Genomic DNA, 20,362 nt, shown 5'->3' with positions numbered 1-20,362 from the left:
ACACCACTGTGTGATGATAATGAAAGCAGGTACGTGTCCCTCGGATACAGAATCCCTACATTTACATGACTGCTGTTCATGTTCTGGATGTTCTCTAATGATAGAGAACATCCAGAACATACAACACCTCCAGTTAGAGTCATTGCTTTTGGTTTCCTGTTCTGATACAGTCTTAACACACGGGCTCCATTTAACACTAGTGTATGTCGCTGCTGTGAAAATGAGACTGGATGTGTGTTTTCAGTGTAAGGCTGCACTGATGTCCAACATGCTTTAGAGAGGACTAGACAAGAAATTCAGCGTAAGGTTTCGCTTGAAGAGCGCAGAGCGTCTTGTGTTTGAACCAATCGGGTGATGCGGCTGATGAGGCTGTAGCTCCACAGGAAGGAGCGGCTACGCCTCAGAGGTCCTCCTCCTGATCTCAGCGATCAGCTCAGCTCTGGAAATATCAAACTGTGGAGAAGAAACGAGAGAAGAGCACAGTCACACACAGTCTCACCCCACATCATTCAGGCAGGAGCTGCTTTGTGTTCTATATAATCAAATGTTGAGTGGCTTCATAAAACACAGTGTTTGTGGAAAGTCTTAAAACCTGAATAGTTTACATCTGCACATCGCTGCCCACAGCTGTTTGGCATGAATGTGTGTGTGTGACAGCACAAATAAACTCTGAACACTGTGTGTCAGTTGTACCTCCTCTCTGGTGGCCACGTTGCATAGTTTGACCACTCCATCCTTCAGCTCCTGTTCTCCCAGTATAGCCACCAGGGGGATGCCCGACTCCTCACAGTGCTGCAGCTGACTCAGCAGTTTGGGGCTCTTCTTGTACATCACCTCTGCCTGGATACACACACAATTTAATCACCTGTACTTTTCAGAAACCCACTTTCATTCTTTAAAGTATGGCTGTCAAAAATGTCTTTCCAGATACCCCCCCCCCCCCAGTTCCTCCACTGCAAAATAAAGACATCCTGCACTGTGAGAAATATCAACTGGGTTAACCTGAAATGGAATGTTTCAGTACAGATATGCATCTCCATATAACAAACACATTAAAAATCTCATTTAAAATAGTCAAACTGTGATTATCAAAGTGTTAAATGATGACGTGTGTTCCACTGCGTTACATGAATCAAGAACCCTTCACACTTTCACTCTAGAGTTTAACTCAAAATGGAGCCTTAGAATTTAGAATTTGGGCCTTAATACCAATCAGTCATGGTCTGAATGTCACAGTCTGTCTGAGTATTGTTGCTGACCATGTTCATCTCTTTATGCCAGATGCCTTTATGTGAACTGTGGCCATAAAGTTTATGGCCACAGTTCACCATCGTCAATGGCTACTTCCAGCAGGATAATACCACGACTTTTAACACTAGTGTAACAGAGCTGCTAAGAGCAACCACAAGTTAAGAGACGAAACCAGAAAGGGAACAAACAAAAACACTGACAGGTCACATGAGGTCAGTACAGAACAAACAAATCCCTCACACACCTTAATCCCAGCATTCCAGAGCTCAGTGACGAGTCTGAGTCTCTCCTCCAGGAGGTTCTTCTGAGCAGACGCCACCATGACCTGAACCTCTGTGGTATGAACCTTCTCCGCTGAGAGCTGAACACAACAACACTGTTACAGTCTGGACATACACACGACTTATTATCAATACACCAATTTAAAAAACTAAATGAACTGGCAGAAAAACAAAGATGCATTTCAGTCATTTTTTTATTTTACATTACCTCAGCCTTCTGCTCCATGATGGAGAAGATCCTCTCGATGCCAATGCTGACGCCCACACACGGAACTTTCCTGCCCTTTGGGTCGAACATGCCCACCAGGCCGTCGTAGCGACCCTCTCCAGCCACGCTGCCCACACTGACATTCTCCTCTGTATTTGCCCCGTGTTGGTTGTCATTGGTTACTGGAGCCACACCTGCCTGAGTCAGCACTGCCTCATAAATGATTCCTGTGTAATAGTCCAGGCCGCGGGCCAGACTGAGGTCGAACACCAGCTGGAGATGATGGAGTGTGAAAAGTGGAGTAAAAACAGAACCAGAGAAGGTATGATGAAACAAAGAAAGTATAAAATTGTTATTTAAGAATTACTGAAAAAAAAAAACCATTGTGATTGGAGGCCTGAGTAACAGCATGTCTCACCTTGTCTGTGACCTGGAAGAGCTGCAGGTAGCTGAAGAGCAGCTTGATGTCTGAGAGGCCAGCACAGGCCTGCTTACTCTGAGACATCTTCTGGTCCTGAAGGAGGCGTTCTGCTAAGTCCATTCCACCTGCAACACAAACAGTTGCACATCTAGAAGACACAGAGCAACGCAGGCATTTACTTGGACCTGTGTTCGCTTCCACTTGATGAACTTAAGTTCAACTCCTGAGGGAAAGATCTGGCTCTTTAACTGCTAAATGCTCCACCATGTTCAGCAGCTGGTCAGTAACCGTGTGTGTCTGTACCTTTGCTGATGAGCTGAAAGAGGCTCCGCACAGCAGCAGAGCTGGTGATAACTCATCATCACTGTGCTGCATCAAATTTAGAGGTGTTTCTAATATTCTGCCCCCCCTCATGTATGATGAGCAGACAGTTTTAATCTGCCTGCTGACTGTGCCGCTGACAGGACAGCTGGTTCTGATGGCACATATATGGAGGTTGTAGTTGGTGTGAATTAAACCGATGAATGCTTTACTAACACCAGAGTGCCCCTGATGTCTCATATATTGTATGAATTGGGGGAAAGTCTCCTCCTGCATACTGATGTACTCCCCAATCTGGTCGGCAGCTTCCTCTGACAAGCCCTTCTCATTCACCATCTCCTTCTTCACGTCCTCCCAAGCCATCTAGAAGGATGAGCAGCATGAGGAATTGGGTCAAAGCCACACAGCAACATGACAACATGGGTCAACATGACACTAACCATAACTATAGTCTGAAAGTCTGGCCCCTCATACCAATAGAAACAAGTGCAGAGCACCGTCTACACACCTACTTGCATATTTCTTCCTCTAGAGAACTGAAAGCTGTAAACAGGAGTAAGTCTGCATACCTTATCCAGTTTATCCACTGTTGAACAGATGGTACGGAACTTGTCATCTGGAACAGCACATACAGCAAACATCCCATCGAGAATGCGTCTGTCGTTGACCTAGAAATGGAGGACGTGGTTACAGAGTTGACACCAAGCGATCATGGTCCGTACTTCTACATATTCAACTGAACAGCTGTGACGAACCTTGATACGGAAGTCTCCGAGGTCCAGCTCACTCAGGATTTCGTGGACGATCTTCAGACACTCTGCGTCTGGGATCATGGCGTCATACTTCCCTGCTATGTCGAAGTCCTGACACACACACACACACATTCATTAATTGCAGTAGTGCAGACAAAGTCCCAGATTTGTAAGTGTATTAAATCAGGTCTGATGCCAAAAGACCAAAAAACACGTGGATGATTCACACATTGGTAAAACTCTCGGTAGCGTCCACGGGTCATGGCTGGGTTGTCACGGCGACAGACCTTAGCAATGTGGTAGCTTTGATGTTGGTTATCTTGTTCATTGCCAGGTAGCGGGCAAAGGGCACCTGAAAGAGGAAAGGTCAAGGACAACACACCGCTCTCTGCTTTGGAAGGACCTGAAATGTGGGGATGAACACAGTAGTGTTAATTTTAATTTAATTCAGTTTATTTTTCCTTTATAGAGTGTATTTATTGCTCCTTGTGACTGCTGCTACAAACGAATTTCCCCATGGGGACTAATAAAGTATCTCTTAATCTTAATCTTAAATCGGTCAATAAAAAATGAAAAATATTTATTGACAACCCTTTTCTCAGTTCTGATTCGTCTACAATCCACCTATTTTTCATGGTGCTTTCTGGAGAATAACTGCTGAGTAACTTCAGCAAAAAATAACAGCAAGAACAATTCAGTGGTTACTACTCCTCTACTGCTGTCTGCTGTGACTGAGTGTTCAGATCACAGTGCTGTCAGCAACCTTTTATAACTTAACTATGAGCAGGAAGCACACTTTTAATTTCCCTGGTTGTGTGAAAATCTGATGATGAACAAAAACATTAAAATGTGGATCCAGTGGATAAAACATAAGATGACAGACTGATATAGGAGTCTAGTGTATGGAGATAAGGTGTATTTAAGAAATTTTTTTTTAAAAAGTCAGGAACAATGGTGAGTCTGTAGAAAAACACATATCTACAACAAGCACAAACCACGAAACCACAAGCAAACTTCACAATAATCTGACATCTAACAGAAAGAGGCTTTTGTGAAAACAAAATGGCATAAATTATGGAAAAGTAAGGTATTAATTCTGCATATGAAGGATACAGTGAGGTCATATCTGAGGGACAGCAGCTCTCCTCCTTGGTCTTTGAGATCGTAGATGAGCTTGGAATCCTCTCCATACTTCCCTGTCAATGTTTCCTACGAACCAACAGGAAGATAATGTTTGAGTTTCCCAGTCTTCACATGCTCACCTAATATGTGGCAAACATGATGAATTGTAATGGAAATCCACCTTTAGTTCAAAAACAGGTGTGTCGATGGTCTCTACTCCGTGGCGTTTGAAGCAGCCGATGATGGTGTTGAAGACTTTCTCTCTGATGGCCATCTGCTTGGGGTTGTAGTCCCTCGTTCCCTGACAGAGAAAGACATTTGCTTTATTTCCATCTGTCTGTTATATGAGCTTTAATGAGAGTTTAAAGAATTTAGTGTACTGCAAAAAATAATGATGCGGGGTGTCTGTTGCTCTTTTTGTCATTTTGTCAAATGAAGATGAAACTGCGAACCGCACCACTACCGCTAGCAGGCTAATCTGCCTAGCATGTTTCCACAGTGTGTTTACATCCAGGTAGCAGGAAAACAGGTAGACATTTGGTAACACAGATTCCTTTTTTTATTTTCTATTTAAACAGTGCCCTGTATGCACAGTGTGTGCATGTGTGTATTTGAATAGAGCCGGCTTACCTTTGCTGTCTTAAGCACAAACTGATGTTTGCCATCATGTCCTCCTGAGCCTTCAGCTCCAGAAGTTTGGCCACCTCCTCATCAATTTGCAACACACACACAGACACACAGACCAGGAGGTAAGAGCTTTGTGAACACTTGCTGTAAAAGTCCTGTAAGTGCCACACTGCACTGGTCACCATTAGCAAGAAACCTGAAAAACTACACATGATTTTACAACAGGAAATGTTTCCAAACACACACATTCACGCAGCACCAGAGGCCTACTTGAGCCACAGTGATCCCCGGAAAAGAGTGCAGAGATCGGGCACGTGTTGCAGTCCGAAAGCCCACCAGACCAAAGCAAGCACGAATACAAAACACGCCCAGCATGTTCATCCGACAGAATGGGGGATACAAAAAAATAAGTTTAAAAAAAAAAAAAAAAAGTCCAGAAATTGGACAAGCACAAGTTCAGGAGTGCATCATAGGTACAGCATTTTCCAGTGGTATTGTCCAGGGCCAGCCACAGCAGCCAATCACAATGGTCGGTAGAAGCGTTGTGCAATGACATCCAGGAGGGTCGAGGGAGCGAGTTGAGGTCATCCACAGTCAGGCAGGAAGAACAGGAGAAAAGTGGTAAGCAACCCTAGCACTAGGGGAGGGTGGGGCATGACGCATCATCACCATCATCATCACAGCGTAGAGGACAGAACATGAGATGTACCAAGTCAATCAAAGCAAACTGCCCAATACAGCCCTCATATACAAACACACACGCAGACAGAGACGGACAAACAGACAGAGTCCTGCTCTTACCCTTGTGTGTCTAGTGTATTGACTGCATTTGTGTTTAGTATTTTAAAAAGCTCCTAACAGTTAAAAACTTTGATTAAATACTTCATGTTTCCTAAAATACAAGTGAATAAACATATTGTCAAATCTGAATTTTGTTCACAGCCTCTGATTAACTCACAAGTAAGTATCAGGCAGTTCCTCTTCCGAGTCTTCTGAGGAAGTTTTTAAGGCTATGTACAGCTGATAGCGCTTTGCATTTAACATCTGAAAAGTGGCTTCTTCTGACTTTTGTTAAAACATAAAATGTTCTAGAAAAAAAACATTTGAATGTTTCTCAAAGTAAGGTATCGAAAAAGAATCCTTTGGCGTTGTACTGGCAATAGTATCAAACTTTTACATACCATAACCAAAACTGAAAGTATTTTACATAAACAGCAACACAAATTAGTGATGTCTGACCCTTATCAAAACACACAGGACATGTTGTGACAATATTTTTGTTATTATGATAACTATTATGGATATTTGTTCAGTCTGAATGGCACGCCACTAAACTATAATTTTAGGGTTAGGATTTGGGACACTCTCTTTCACTCAAGCTTCAACATTTAATGTACTGATAATACTAGTAAGGAAAGTAGGTCTCACACTCAGACCCAGGAACAAGACTATAACAAGAAAATGAGGGAAAAAAGACATACTGAGGCTATCTGTGAACTATTCAGATATGACACATTCACTAAAAAGCAGGTGACATAATAACTCCTTACCCATTAGCATTTTAAACTCTTGTTATTAAATATTTGTGTCACACAAAACTTAAATTACAATGGTGAAGATTGGCACCTAGAACCTGTCTCAGGTGAATTCCTATGTGCTATGTGTGGCATTATGTCCATATCAGACCTAAGATCTTCTCCAATCTGGTGGCATCTGAAGAAACCTGATTAGTTACATACTCCAAAATTCTGACAAATATCATCCGTCTGTGTTAATAAGGGAAGTTATTGCATCAGCCACTTTTACACATTTTGGGTTGAGAAACTTAAAGCCAGTGTTTAAACGCATGGTGACAGAGAAGTCTAAAAACTTTAGATTAGATGGTGAAGGATTAGAAAGTGTTGACGATCTGCCAGAGGAGAGAGATCGTATTATCGTCTATAGGGCACATTCTATTAATTGCAGCTCTATGCTTGCACACAGAAGCACCAGGAGTTTTTTTTTCCCTTGGGCAACTAACAGCCCGCTTCACGTGGACATGACCAACCAATCATGGCGAAGTATGAGCAGTACTGATTTTTTTTTTTTTACTAGCCTCGCTGTTTTAGTCAAGGTGTAGCGGGTAGCCATGGCCGACTACGAAAGTGAAAGCTTGGAGTTGGTCCCCAAAAAGAACTCCACTTAAGTCGTATGGACAGTGTTGGGGAGTAACGGAATACATGTAACGGCGTTACGTATTCAGAATACGTAACGCTGTTACATGTATTCCGTTACTCCCCAACTCTGCGTATGGAACTGGTTTGGGTTTTCTCCAAACGACAAAGCGCAAACACAACGAACCTCTTTAACCACCTGAAGAGGCAGCATCCGAAACAATTTGCTGAGAGCCAAGCAGCGAGGCCAACCATACATCAGCCAGTGGTAATGGCTAAAGACATTACACAGAAACAACCAAATATAACACAAGCCTTTGATAAAAGCACGCCATATGAGAGAAGTAGCAAACGGTGGAAAGAGGTGACTTTTTTTGCCTTTATAACTAAGTTTTTACACAGAAAATAGTTTGGTTCTAAATTAACTTCACTGTAAAAATGAACTGTGATAAAATCGTGATCGTGATTTTACCATTAAAAAATCGTGATGTGATATTTTTGCCATATCGCCCACCCCTACTCAGACATCAAGCAATTTAATGTCGACTCACTTATCTAACACTGAACATATATGAACCAGACTCTTTGCGTCTTTCAGTTAAACTGACGTATAAAAACAGCAGAAGAAGATGTTCTCATTTTAAAGTTAATGATGTTAAGCGTTTCACTGAACGTAACCGTCAGTGGATATAGTGACTCGGTATATAAATCAGACAGCACCGTTAGTTCAACACAGCAAGATGCACTAAGGGCCGTAATAATTTGACACATTGCCAACCGGCGTTTGGTCTTGTTTTTTATTTTAGCGGCTAACTTGCATATGGTTTTGTTTAGCCTGCTAGCTCCATTTTACTTTGCGAAACGTGTACTATTTTTTTGTTATGTTTTGTGCGGATACTAATTTGTGTTCTTTTTTCTGTTGTATTTCAGTTTTACAAAAAATAAATGACGGTGTGTGTCCTAAAACAAGAAAAGTCGCACTCGTCCTTTGATGTTAGCTGGCTGTCTAGCCTCGCAAGATTAGCTTGGTGAGGGCAGCACATAAGCACTAGTGATTTAAATATATAATTTGGAATTAGGTAGTTATTAGTATGGTACATTTGGAAGAGCTAGTAATTTAAATTTTATTTTTGGGATTCCATCTTACCTGTGTCAGACATCCACGAAGTGCTTCTCATCTCTAATGAAGATACAGTTCCTGGAAGGCGTTACCATACTCTTAACCAGACCCTGTCATTGGTTGATTGACAGCAATTAAGGAATGTTTTGGCTTGTGCTCCTTTTGGAATCGATTTAGCATGAAAGACTACTTATTTGGAAGGTAGTACCGAAATTTTATATATTATTATTATTATTATTATTATTAGAAAGCCCATTTACAAATAATAGTTGCATTCGTACTGTTAGTAGTTGTATGTGAATATAATTTCCTAACTGTCCGTGAACGCACCTCGATTGTGAATGTACGGCAAACTTACAGACACCAGTTCTTTTCTTTTGCCCAAGCGGCCGTAATGGTCAGCAGTGTCGCCTGTTAACTTCAAATGTGTACCCTGAAGTGTTTAGTGCGTACATGCCTAAAAGGTGGGTGTAATGTTCATTTGAGAGTTATTCCCTTGTTTAGTAGCCTGTTGATAACGGCTAAGTTAGCCTATGAGCCGTACGAGGCTATATGTTTTATTTATTTATTTTTTTATTTATTCATTTTTCTCGATCAGCAGTTGCAATAACTCAAAATAGTAATACAAAAAATGAAATAAAATAAAATAAAATATATTCCAAAATAAATATGCAAAATACAGTGTTTCATGACCAAAAATTAATAAGCCTTCCTCACCAACAGGAAGAACAAAAGAAGGAAAGAATGACACATACAAAAAGAACAGGAAAAAAAAGAAGAAAAGTGCGATCGAGAAGGAGCAGTGGGAAGCACAATGCTTATTCAAACTGCCCCTTTGTACCATTATCTCTGTAGAGCAGAGATAGAGTCTACAACAACATGAACTCAATGACAATTATACAATACGATATCCCATGTAATATGCCTCTGTGCACATACATACCACACATACCGTTACTTGCATGCAATATGCAGTGTAATCAGTTCATGTATGTATGTACAGTATATCTACATACATCCACATCCATACCACCTACACTGCATATACACACCTATACATGTACACAGCCCTAAAAATAAAATAAATAAATAAATAAATAAAGATAAAAAACAAAACAAAACAATATACTTCTACTAATGTAGTCTTGTACTACAGAAACTCCGCACATGTACCTATGCAAGTTGCAGCCCCTCATCCCTGTACCTATTAAAGATCATCTGTTTATATTTATTTTTAAATTGTCTGAAGTTTGCACCTTGTTTAAGCTCCACATCCAGTTTGTTCCACAGTTTTACTCCACTGCTTGATATGGTAAATCTTTTCATAGTTGTTCGAATCCTGCGAATTTTGAAATTTAGCTTATCTCTCAAATTGTACCCACCTTCTCTATCATAAAACGTTATCTGTAAATTTCTTGGTAATAAGTTGTTTCTGGCTCTGTACATGAACAGTTCTGTTTGAAATTCAATGATGTCATACAGTTTGAATAATTTAGATGTCAAAAACAATGAATTAGTATGTTCACGAAATCCTACATTATGAACTATTCGAATGGCTCTTTTCTGCAGTATATAAAGTGGTTTCAGTGAACTTTTATAAGTGTTTCCCCAGACCTCTGAACAGTAATTTAGATAACGTAAAACCAGTGTACAAAACAGAATGTGGAGCGACTTGTTATCCAGAAAATGCTTAGCTCTGGCCAGAACTGAGATGCTTCTGGATAATTTTGTGTGAATGTGCTTAATATGTGATTTCCAGCAAATTTTTTCATCTACTATCACTCCAAGAAATTTAGTCTCATGGACTCTTTCTATATTTACCCCCTCTATCTGCACCTGTGCCCCCATATCTATTCTATTGCAGCCAAATATCATAAATTTTGTTTTGTTCAGATTTAGTGATAACTTATTCTTGTCTAACCATATTTTTATTTTACCAATTTCTGCAGTGATAGTGTCCAAAAGTTGCTGTAAATTCTCACCAGAACCCAAAATGTTTGTTTCATCAGCAAATAAAATAAATTTCAGAGTTTGTGATATTTTACATATGTCGTTGATATAGATGGTAAAGAGTTTGGGGCCTAATACTGACCCCTGTGGTACGCCACAGACAATGTCTAGACATTGCGACTGATACTCTCCCAGCTTCACAAATTGTCTCCTGTTTTTCAAATAACTCCCAACCCACTCCAATGCTAACCCCCTAATCCCATAGAGTTCCAATTTTTGTATCAATATTTCATGATTTAAAGTGTCAAATGCCTTTTTTAGATCAACAAACAGCCCAAGTGCATATTTCTTTTTATCAATAGAATTTGTGATTTCTTCAGTGAGTTCTGTTAAAGCTTGTGCTGTTGATCGGTTATTTCTGAATCCGTATTGGCTGTCTGAGAGTAAGTTTTCGAGTCTATTATTGAAAAGTTTTTCTAATATTTTAGAGAATTGTGGGAGAAGAGAGACAGGTCTGTAATTTGTGAAGTGGTGAGTATCTCCAGTTTTGCATAGGGGAATAATTTTGGCTATTTTCATACTATTGGGAAACAGACCAGTTTGAAATGAAAAGTTACAAATATGTGTTAATGGTTTAGAAATACCCACAATCACTTTTTTCACTATTTTCATATCTATGTCATTATTATCTGTGGATGTTTTGTTTTTGCATTTATTAACAATATCCAATATTTCTTTTTCTTCTACAGGTTTAAGAAACATAGTGCTTGGATTTCTTTCTATAAGATTATCATTAGATGCGAATACATTTGGGATTTCTTTAGTTATTTCAGGTCCAACATTTACAAAAAAATTATTACATTTATTAACCACATAATTCTTGTTATTAATAATCATATTGTTTTCTATAAAGTAATGTTGATACTTAATCTGTCTAGAACTATTCCATGTACCCTTAATATTATGTTTATTATTATCCAGAAAATTATGATATGCTTTTTTACAGTTTCTCAAAATATTGGTTAGTTTGTTTTTGTATTTCTTATATTTATTTTCTGCTTCTTTAGTTCTGCGTTTTATAAATTCCCTATAAAGTAAATTTTTCTTTTTGCAGGCATTCTGTAGTCCCTTCGACATCCATTGATTATCTTTATAATTTTTCTTTCCATAGTGTTGTTTAATTGGGCAATTTTTATCATACAGTACTTTGAATATTCTTAAAAATTCGTCATATGCTTTATTAATGTCACTTTCTTTATATATTCCTTCCCAGTCTTGTGCAAGTAAATCATTTAGTAATGCTACCATGGAATTTTCTGTTCTCACTCTTCTATATTGCGGTATATTGTCATACATGTTATTCAAATGACTGCAATTATAAATTGTAAAGACTGGAAGGTGGTCACTGATGTCATTTACTAATAATACACCTACTGTGTTGTTTTCAATGTCGTTTGTGAGTATATTATCAATCAAAGTTGCACAGTGGGTAGTAATCCGGCTTGGTCTTGTGATTTTAGGGTATAGGCCAATGCTGTATAATGAGTTGATATATTCCTCAGTCATTTTATGATTATTTGGATTCAGCAGATCGATATTAAAGTCACCACAGATGAACATGACCTTGTGTTTTGATATTACAAAGTGTTCCTCCATCCAGTCTTTAAAAATGTCTATGTTAGACCCAGGGTTTCTGTATATACAACTTACAATGGCATTTTTCATTTTTTCCATACATATTTCTATTGTAATGCATTCAAGTATATTATCTACCACCATTGACGTCCTTTCAATCACCTTGTAGTTATAACTCATATCCACATACAGAGCCACACCACCACCTTTTTTATTTTTCCTGCTCATATAAATTAATTCATATCCTTTGAGTTCAAAGTCCATACCCTTTTCATTGTTAATCCAAGTCTCAGATATTGCAATTATGTTAAAAGGTTGTGTGAAATGACTTAGGTATTCCTTAATGAAAAGTTGGCATACATGCTTCTACTGTTGAAGTGGATTATTGACAGTTTGTTTACAATTTTGAATGTACTATTATACTGATCGTCAGTATAATAATGGCAGTCATTGTTGATATTCAAGAAAAAGTTATCTGGATCAATGTCATTTTCAATGTCCTGTGGTTTTTAGTTGATGTGTGTGTTAGTTGTATTGGTACACATATTTCAGTCTTGAGTCGGCATACCTTATTCTGAGTATTTGTCCAGATCCTCACTGTTCCTGATGACCATAACCTTGGCTTGCTCCGGTGTTCCGTTTAATTTAATGAATATTTTACAGTTCGTGGTCCATGTGTTCTGGATTTTGCCTTGTTTTCTTAGTAAGCGGGCTTTCCTGGCGATTTCGGCGTTTCATTTAGTCAGATGCTCGTTAATGAAAACGTTGGATCCTTTCAGTTTCCTTCCTTGTTTTAACAGTGCGTTTTTGTACTTTCTGTTTATAAATCGCATGATGATGGTTGAAATGCTGTCATTTTTCAGGGGCAGAGGGTGACATGCTTCGATGTTGTCAGCACTCACCTCAATCCCCTTGGACTCTAGAAAAGAAAGCACCTGTTGCTCCGCGGAGCTGACATCTTGCTCATTGGGCTCCCCCACCTTCGCCGCTTGAGCGTATGTCCGGGGCTTGATTCGGAGCCCAGTTACGATTACATCGTTCATTCTGCTGTACTACTCCAGCTCGGCCCACTCTGCTCTCCAGGTACGCAAGACGCCGGTCTTTTTCAGCGTTGTGGATTCGGAGCGCTTTCACTTCCTCAACCAGGTTCAGGATGGCTTTCTGCTGCCGTTTAACATCAGATATTTCCTCTGACATAAAATCCAGCGATCTATCTCGTCGCCTTCCTCGGCTGTGAGTGCCTTCTTTGGAGGCATGTTGCCAAGTATCAGAGGTCGCTCCCACGGTCAGCTGTTAGCCTTAGCCACCCGCTAGCTAGTTTCCCAACTAGCTAACTAGCACCGTAGTTCAGTCCGTGTTCCAAAATCAGTGTCTCAAACCAGGCAGTGATCAACCGAGAGTATCAGCAGATAGTCCGATATACTTGATCCAAATTCAGATGTCAAAATACACAAAACAGTCCGAAGCCAAAATACACAATCCTCAAGCAAGCACCCGCCAAGCAATCGCAATCACAAACAGGAAGTCCGATGTTAGCTTGTTGTAACGCTAATACGTTCCGTCTGCGTTTACAGTCTGTTCATATGCTTTTGCTTACGTCAGTTATAAGTATTGAACTTCACTGCATATTATACTTACCGTTTTTATGTATTCTCGTTCCAGACCACAATGAAACACACACACACTCTCAAACACTCGCTCCCTCACTCACTCCTTGGCTCTTACACTCATTCATTCACACATACCCACGCATTAAAGGAAGTACAGAATAAACCAACCAACTCAACTGGATGTCTGGCGTGTTCTTTAATCGGGACACCTCTGTACTTTGAAGCACTCTAAGAAAGAACATTCCTGGAGCCTCTCCTCTTCAATTATTATTATTATTATTATTATTATTATTATTATTATTATTATTATTTACTCAAAAAGTAGCGGCTTATAGTACGGAAATTGCAGTATATTATAATCACTGTGGTATTTACTGTACGCACTTCAACTCAGTTCTATTGTCCAAATTTGTGCATACAAACAAGGATTTTGAATCCGGTGTTTCTTTTCTCTCAGGCAGTACAGAACAACAACACAACCAATAGAACAACACCTTTTTTTGTTTTCACAAATACCGATTTGGATTTGTATTTGTATTTGTTTCTTTAAATGAAAGAATGTGTTCATTTATGTCCAGAACTTTTATTCTTTGTATTAAATGCAAATTATAAGACATAAGAGTTTTTAAAGAGCACATGTGACACAGCATAAAAATTGAATAAAAAGGAATATTCAGCATTTAACATTTGTGTACTCAAGGTGAAGACATGATTTAAATGCTCAAAATCTATATCAAACCAAACAGGAACAATTAACTTTCTGTTGTGTCTAACGGTTTTGACAAAACTAAGTTAAGAAAAACATATAATTAAGAACAAATGACATAAAACTTTACTTACATTACTTAATTGTTGAGAAATTGTTCTATAATCATGAGCATAGATTTCTTGTTTTTTTTTCAAAGTTCGAAACAGTTTTATCCAAATTCTCAACAATCTAATTCAAAAAGTGACAAAATAACAAAACACTAATGTCCTCATTACTTTATTGGAGGATAGGTCAGCCGTGAAGTTGACATTGTGTTGTCTTGATGCAGATATAAGTAGGAATATATTTACCTGGTCTGTCTGGTTTCAAATGTGGTCAAAGTTTTGGCAAGAGCTCACTATCACTGATGTATTATGTCACCCATGCACTATTAATCAAAATACCAAATCAAACTGTCCATCACACCCTCACAGATGAAAGTCTGGAAAATGTGAGAGTTGAACTTTTGAATGATGTCAGACAAAGAAACAGTGAGGTGGTGAAGCAAAACCCAGCAGCCAGAGAGTTTAAAGCCAGGTGGCCTGCATTCTTTCATATTGATGAGCTCAACACATGCTGGCTTCTTCCCCTCTTCTTATTATGCAGTTTCAGTGTGCAGCTGTTAAAATGTAAAGTCTGATAAGGTAAAACAAAAGATGACCAACATTTGGAGAGAGAATCATCTCCTGTTAAGGAAGCAGTTCTTTATTTTGGCCACTTGGGGGCAGAAGAACTCTATGGCAAGCTACTCTTCTAACTTCTAACAGATAAACGCTGACACTTCCACTTGAGACAAACTTCATTGTACAGTTGGACAATCTTTTACCCCAGCTGACATCTGTTTTCCAGAAGAAGGGAGGTGTTTCTGGCCAGAAACTATCCAAACATCTGCAAATCTGGAATTTTCAGATATCAGATTTCATACATGCAATATATTCACTGTGTAATTGTATTGTCCATATGAAGCCCCAGTTTGCATCACCAGTAACAGCCTGGATTATTTGCAAGGTGCAAAAATCATTTCTAAGGAAATGTCTTGTCTTTTTAAGGCAATAATACCATATGGGCTAGAGATGCAGTCATGTGATCAGACAGGTGCCAGTTCAATGCTGTTTTATCAGGTGGTGATAATAAGATCAGGCTGTAGATGTACTAAGCACCTGTGTGTTCAGAGGACAGTGTTGTTGTCAGTTGTACTGTATGTCCCTGAATAAACAGGAGTTAAAACAACATGTTCATATCTCACTTTGTTTTTTTGTTTTAATAAAAACTAGGCCATGCTTCACAGTTATTTAGTAGTTTAAAAAGGATGACCTGTTGCAGTATGTTTAACATAATATTGAGCTATATAGATCAAATGTGACAAAGCTGATTGGAAGTCAGTGTTTGTAGGTTACCACAGGTTGGATACTGGAAATATCTTTTGGAGTTATTTGTGTGTTTCTGAATGTTTTAATCGGTGGAATCTCTTCACACAGGCTACAAGTGATGTTAATCTCAAAAAGGCAGCAGTTCTCACGGCACTTTGCCTCCATCTTGGTGAGGATGATGGACTTCTAATTCAGGAGTATATGGTGAGTCAGTGTAATTGCTTTTTTTCTCCTCAGATATATTGTAACTTAGAACAGCACATGTTTACAGGAAGACTCCAAAGTCACTCACACCTTACCTAACCTAACCTGTTAAAAACCCATTGGGTCTTTTCCATGTCCTGACAGAGATGTCTGACTTGTGTAAAATCACATGTATAACTTAGCACACTGCACTGACTGTGGAATACAATATAACATTTGATGAACTCTGATGTTTCTAATGCTCCTCTAGAGATGTCTGTGTATCTAGATACATTAGATACAAAGACAACAGCTTTGATAAAAAATGTATATACACAGTAAGAAATTTCAAATAATAATAATAATACATTTTATTTATAGGCGCCTTTCTTGACACTCAAGGTCACCTTACATTATAAAAACATACACAATAAAACAAAAAGGGACAATACTGTTTAAGATAGACAATAGACAATGCAGTTGTGGTCAGGGAGTAAGCTAATCTGAATAGATGAGTTTTGAGTTTAGATTTGAAATGTGGGAGTGAGTCAGTGTTACGGAGGTCAGGTGGGAGAGAGTTCCAGAGCTGTGGGGCAGAGCGACTGAATGCTCTGCTCCCCATGGTAACAAGGCGGGCAGAGGGGACAGTGAGATGGATAGAGGAAGAGGATCTGAGGGTGCGGACAGGTGTGGCAGCATGGAGAAGATCGGAGAGATATGGAGGGGCGAGGTTGTGGATGGCTTCAAAAGTGAGGAGAAGTATTTTGTTGTTGATGTGGTGTGTGATGGGAAGCCAGTGGAGTTGTTGTAAAATGGGTGTAATCTGTTGGAAGGAGGGCGTGCGTGTGATGATACGGGCAGCAGAGTTTTGAACCAGTTGCAGTTTATGGAGGGTTTTATGAGGGAGGCCAAACAGAAGACTGTTACAGTAATTTAGACGGGAGGTAACTAGGCTGTGAACCAGAATGGCGGAGGAATGAGGAGTCAGGGAAGGACGGAGACGACTGATGTTACGAAGATGGAAGTAGGCAGACCGGGTGACATTATTGATGTGGGAGGTGAAGGAGAGGGTGCTGTCGAGGATGACACCCAGACTGTGTACCTGTGGAGAGGGGGAGACGAAGGAGTTATCAATGGGAATGGAGAAGTTATGGAGTTTGCTTAAGGTGTATTTTGTGCCTATTAAGAGAAGTTCTGTTTTGTTACTGTTTAATTTGAGGAAGTTTGAGGTGAACCAGGATTTTATTTCAAGGAGGCAATTGGTAAGGGAGGAGGGAGGGAGGGAGTGTGATGTTGGGTTTGGTTGAAGGGTAGAGCTGGGTGTCATCCGCATAGCAATGAAAATGAATGCAATATTTACGGAAGATGTGACCCAGAGGGAGAAGGTAGATGATGAACAGCAGGGGCCCCAAGACAGAGCCCTGGGGGCACGCCTGTAGTGACTGGGACTGAGTGAGAGGTAAATGATTTTAGCTGAATGAACTGAGTGCGGCCTGAGAGGTATGAGTGGAACCAGTTGAGGGGTGTGTTTGTGATGCCAATGGAGGAGAGTCTGTCCAGAAGGATGTTGTGTGAAATTGTGTCGAAGGCCGCACTCAGATCAAGCAGGAGGAGAATGGATAGTGAACCAGAGTCGGCAGCCAGGAGGCGGTCATTGGTGATTTTGAGAAGTGCAAATTCAGTGCTATGGAGGGGACGGAAACCAGACTGGAATTGTTCATATAAATTATTGCAGGATAAATGTGTATGGAGTTGAGTAGCAACTGTTTTTTCAAGACTTTTCGAAATGAAGGGAAGATTTGAAATGGGACGAAAATTATTGAGATTGTTGGGATCTGAACCGGGTTTCTTGAGTATTGGAGTTATAGCAGCTGTTTTAAGGGAAGAGGGAACAATGTTATTGTGTTTGTCCTCATCCCAGTTCAATCTCATGACTGGATTTAAAATTTCATTTGGAAATTTACTGTTTGGATGTAAAATAATTTCAGTATCTCACTATGAGAGACTCCCACTCACTCATTCACTCACTGTCACCACTGACACGGCAGATACACTTTGAAGTAGTGAAGGTATTTGGAAAGTTTTTTCGCTGCCCACGTGTGTGTGTGTGTGTGTGTGTGTGTGTGTGACACAGTTATTTTTATATTTTTAGGTTTCTTCAAAGTTTAGAAACAGACTTTAAACTGAGAAACCTCCTCTGTCAGAACATGTCCTCCACATTGCATTTTCTCATTAGAAAGAAAAATTCAGATTCATTTTACAGAGTTCAGTCCACTCATGTCTACTGCTGAGTTCAAAGCTCCTGACCTCTAAGAGCCTTGTTTCATAATTCATTTCCAGCCCACAGTGTTTCTGTCCTCCAGCAAACCTTTGGATGTCAGTGTGTCAAGCTAATGTTGGTGAATCTGAGGCTGTGTTGACTGAGAGAAGAAGCTGTGAGATCTTTTAGCCCCTGAGGAGTCACTCTGGACTGATTTGATAGATGCTCCACAAATAAAAGTGCTTCTCCACTCAACTAACTACTACTCCTCATATGGACTGTCTGCAGGAAGTGAAGCTGCTTTTGGTTTTTGAGTTTGCTGACCTTGCTTCTGAAGAGTGCAGACGCTTTTCTGCTTGCTCCCGCTCCTGCCAGCTTTTCTTACTTCTTTTACTTTTTTTCACAATCCAATTTTTATGACATTCTTTTAACTGCACTCAAGATTTTAACTACTGGATACCTGATTTTAACTACTGGATACCTGGATTTTAACTTCTCAACAACCGAACGGACCAGCTACAACTTAGTTTTGTCTATTCCTCAGCGGGGTTGAGAAATGTCTGGCGTACACAACACAACAAACTCACTTTGCCGAAACTGCTGGAAATATCTTAAGGAAATCACTGAGCTCCAGGTAAAGATTTTTGCTCTGGAAGCTGAAAAGGGACTTCATGAGACTCTCCCGATCACACCTGGTGGTAAGAAGGCTAAATCTTTGTCCACAAAAAGCAGTGTTAATTATGATACTTCTGCCTCTGATAGGCTAAACTTGGATGACACTGTGTCCTTTCCAAAACTTGTGAAAGCAGGACCTGAACAGTCTAATGCCATCTGGCATACACTCGGTGCCAAGCCAAAACGACACAGAAAGAGAAAGGTAAATGCTGATCACACTGGAGTATATGCTGCATCACCGGACATACAGCTCAGAAACAAATACCAACCACTGTCTGAGCTAAATGGAAATGAACCAGTAAACACTGCTGTAATTAAGAAATGTGAAATAAAGAATAAAATATCTCCAGAGAGAGATATACATGAAGGGAAGAAGAGATATCGGGCATACGGAGACAACGTATCTATGCCAAAAGTGAAGGACAGAGATATCTTGCTGCTTGGAGACAGCGCTATCAGTGACGTAAGGAATGAAAGACTCCACACATGCAGTTATCCCAGTGCCATGGTCACTGACATCGCTGGACTTCTCCCCCAGGTCATATCAAACCATCCAGGAGTCAAACATATCATTCTGCATGTGGGTGCAGTTGATACAGAGAGGGGCGTATCAGAAGTTCTAAAAAAAGACATCTCTGCGCTCTTAGAGATGGTCAGTAAATCAGATATACAATTTTTCATCAGCGGGCCGCTCCCAAACATTGATAGAAGAATAAATAAATTCAGTCGCCTGCTTGCACTGAATACATGGCTGGCCAAAGCCTGTGAGACAAAAGGAATGAACTTTATCGACAACTTCAACCTGTTTCGGGAACGTGACGACCTCTTCAAAGGAAAGGGCTGAATGGACATGGACTGAGGCGACAGATCACTTTCTCCACTCACTGAGGCACCAAACCCCTTCTGACCTTCCTCGAGGCCAGCCTAAAGCTCAAATGCAGAGTGAACATCACCCAAGGAGAGACAACACCCCTACTCCACCAGCTCTCCCGCAGAGAGAGCAACAGCTGCATGGTGACAACGACAGGACTGCTTCACTGGCCCTCCACATGGATCTCCCCATCCCACGTCCTCCTCTACAGCCCTGTACCCCCTCAACTGCATCCTCCTCCGACTCCCCAACATTCATCTCCCCGCCTGCTTCACCCCTCGGATTTCCAAGTCACATGGAGAGTCTGGTGAAGTCTGGGATAAAAATGGTTCCTCTAACTCCCAACCTAGCCAGATCAAGGGTGCTACTATCATCAAACACTGCAAACCCAACCAGCATCACCACCTCCAAAGCCCCCCAGATGCAGTATCTCCTCCCCTTCTTCCCCACAAATTATGCAGCTCAGGTCAACTCAACCCATCCCTCCTTCTTCCACGCCGCTAAACACACCATCTAGGCCTCCTCGACCGCCACCCAGACCACTGGTTGCTAAGGCCTTTAAAAGCACCAAGACTGCTATCAGGAACTAGGATGCCCAGGGTCTCTGCTGTTTGAGGACGTATAGCCACAATAATCCCTCTATCAACCCGAGGCCCAGGGAGAGAACACTCTCCCACAGTAAAGTAAATGTTTTTCCTGACGTTTCCAAGGAAAAGCCAGGACACAAAGTGCCGATTTTGATAAGAAAAAGGAAAAGAAAGTGTCAATTTTTAAGAAATACATCAACAAACCTAAAACCTATTC

At 40.3% G+C, this 20,362-nt stretch overlaps 1 protein-coding gene across 1 annotated transcript; it reads right to left on the bottom strand.

Moving 5' to 3' along the window:
* Positions 1-237: 237 nt before the first annotated feature.
* On the bottom strand, positions 238-5,039 carry LOC121193693 (histidine--tRNA ligase, cytoplasmic-like). The gene is given in 13 exon segments (XM_041056134.1): positions 238-453; positions 694-840; positions 1,496-1,612; positions 1,741-2,013; positions 2,159-2,288; positions 2,754-2,845; positions 3,052-3,150; positions 3,238-3,345; positions 3,462-3,538; positions 3,541-3,586; positions 4,348-4,443; positions 4,538-4,657; positions 4,987-5,039. Coding segments are annotated over 12 exon segments (1,338 nt in total). The 5' UTR covers positions 4,631-4,657; positions 4,987-5,039; the 3' UTR covers positions 238-393.
* Positions 5,040-20,362: the final 15,323 nt, after the last annotated feature.

Source organism: Toxotes jaculatrix, chromosome 2 (assembly GCF_017976425.1).
Source record: "Toxotes jaculatrix isolate fToxJac2 chromosome 2, fToxJac2.pri, whole genome shotgun sequence".
NCBI classification, from domain to species: Eukaryota; Metazoa; Chordata; class Actinopteri; family Toxotidae; genus Toxotes; species Toxotes jaculatrix.
Note: the sequence above shows the minus strand (reverse complement) of the source record. Positions and strands in the feature narration are given on the sequence as shown.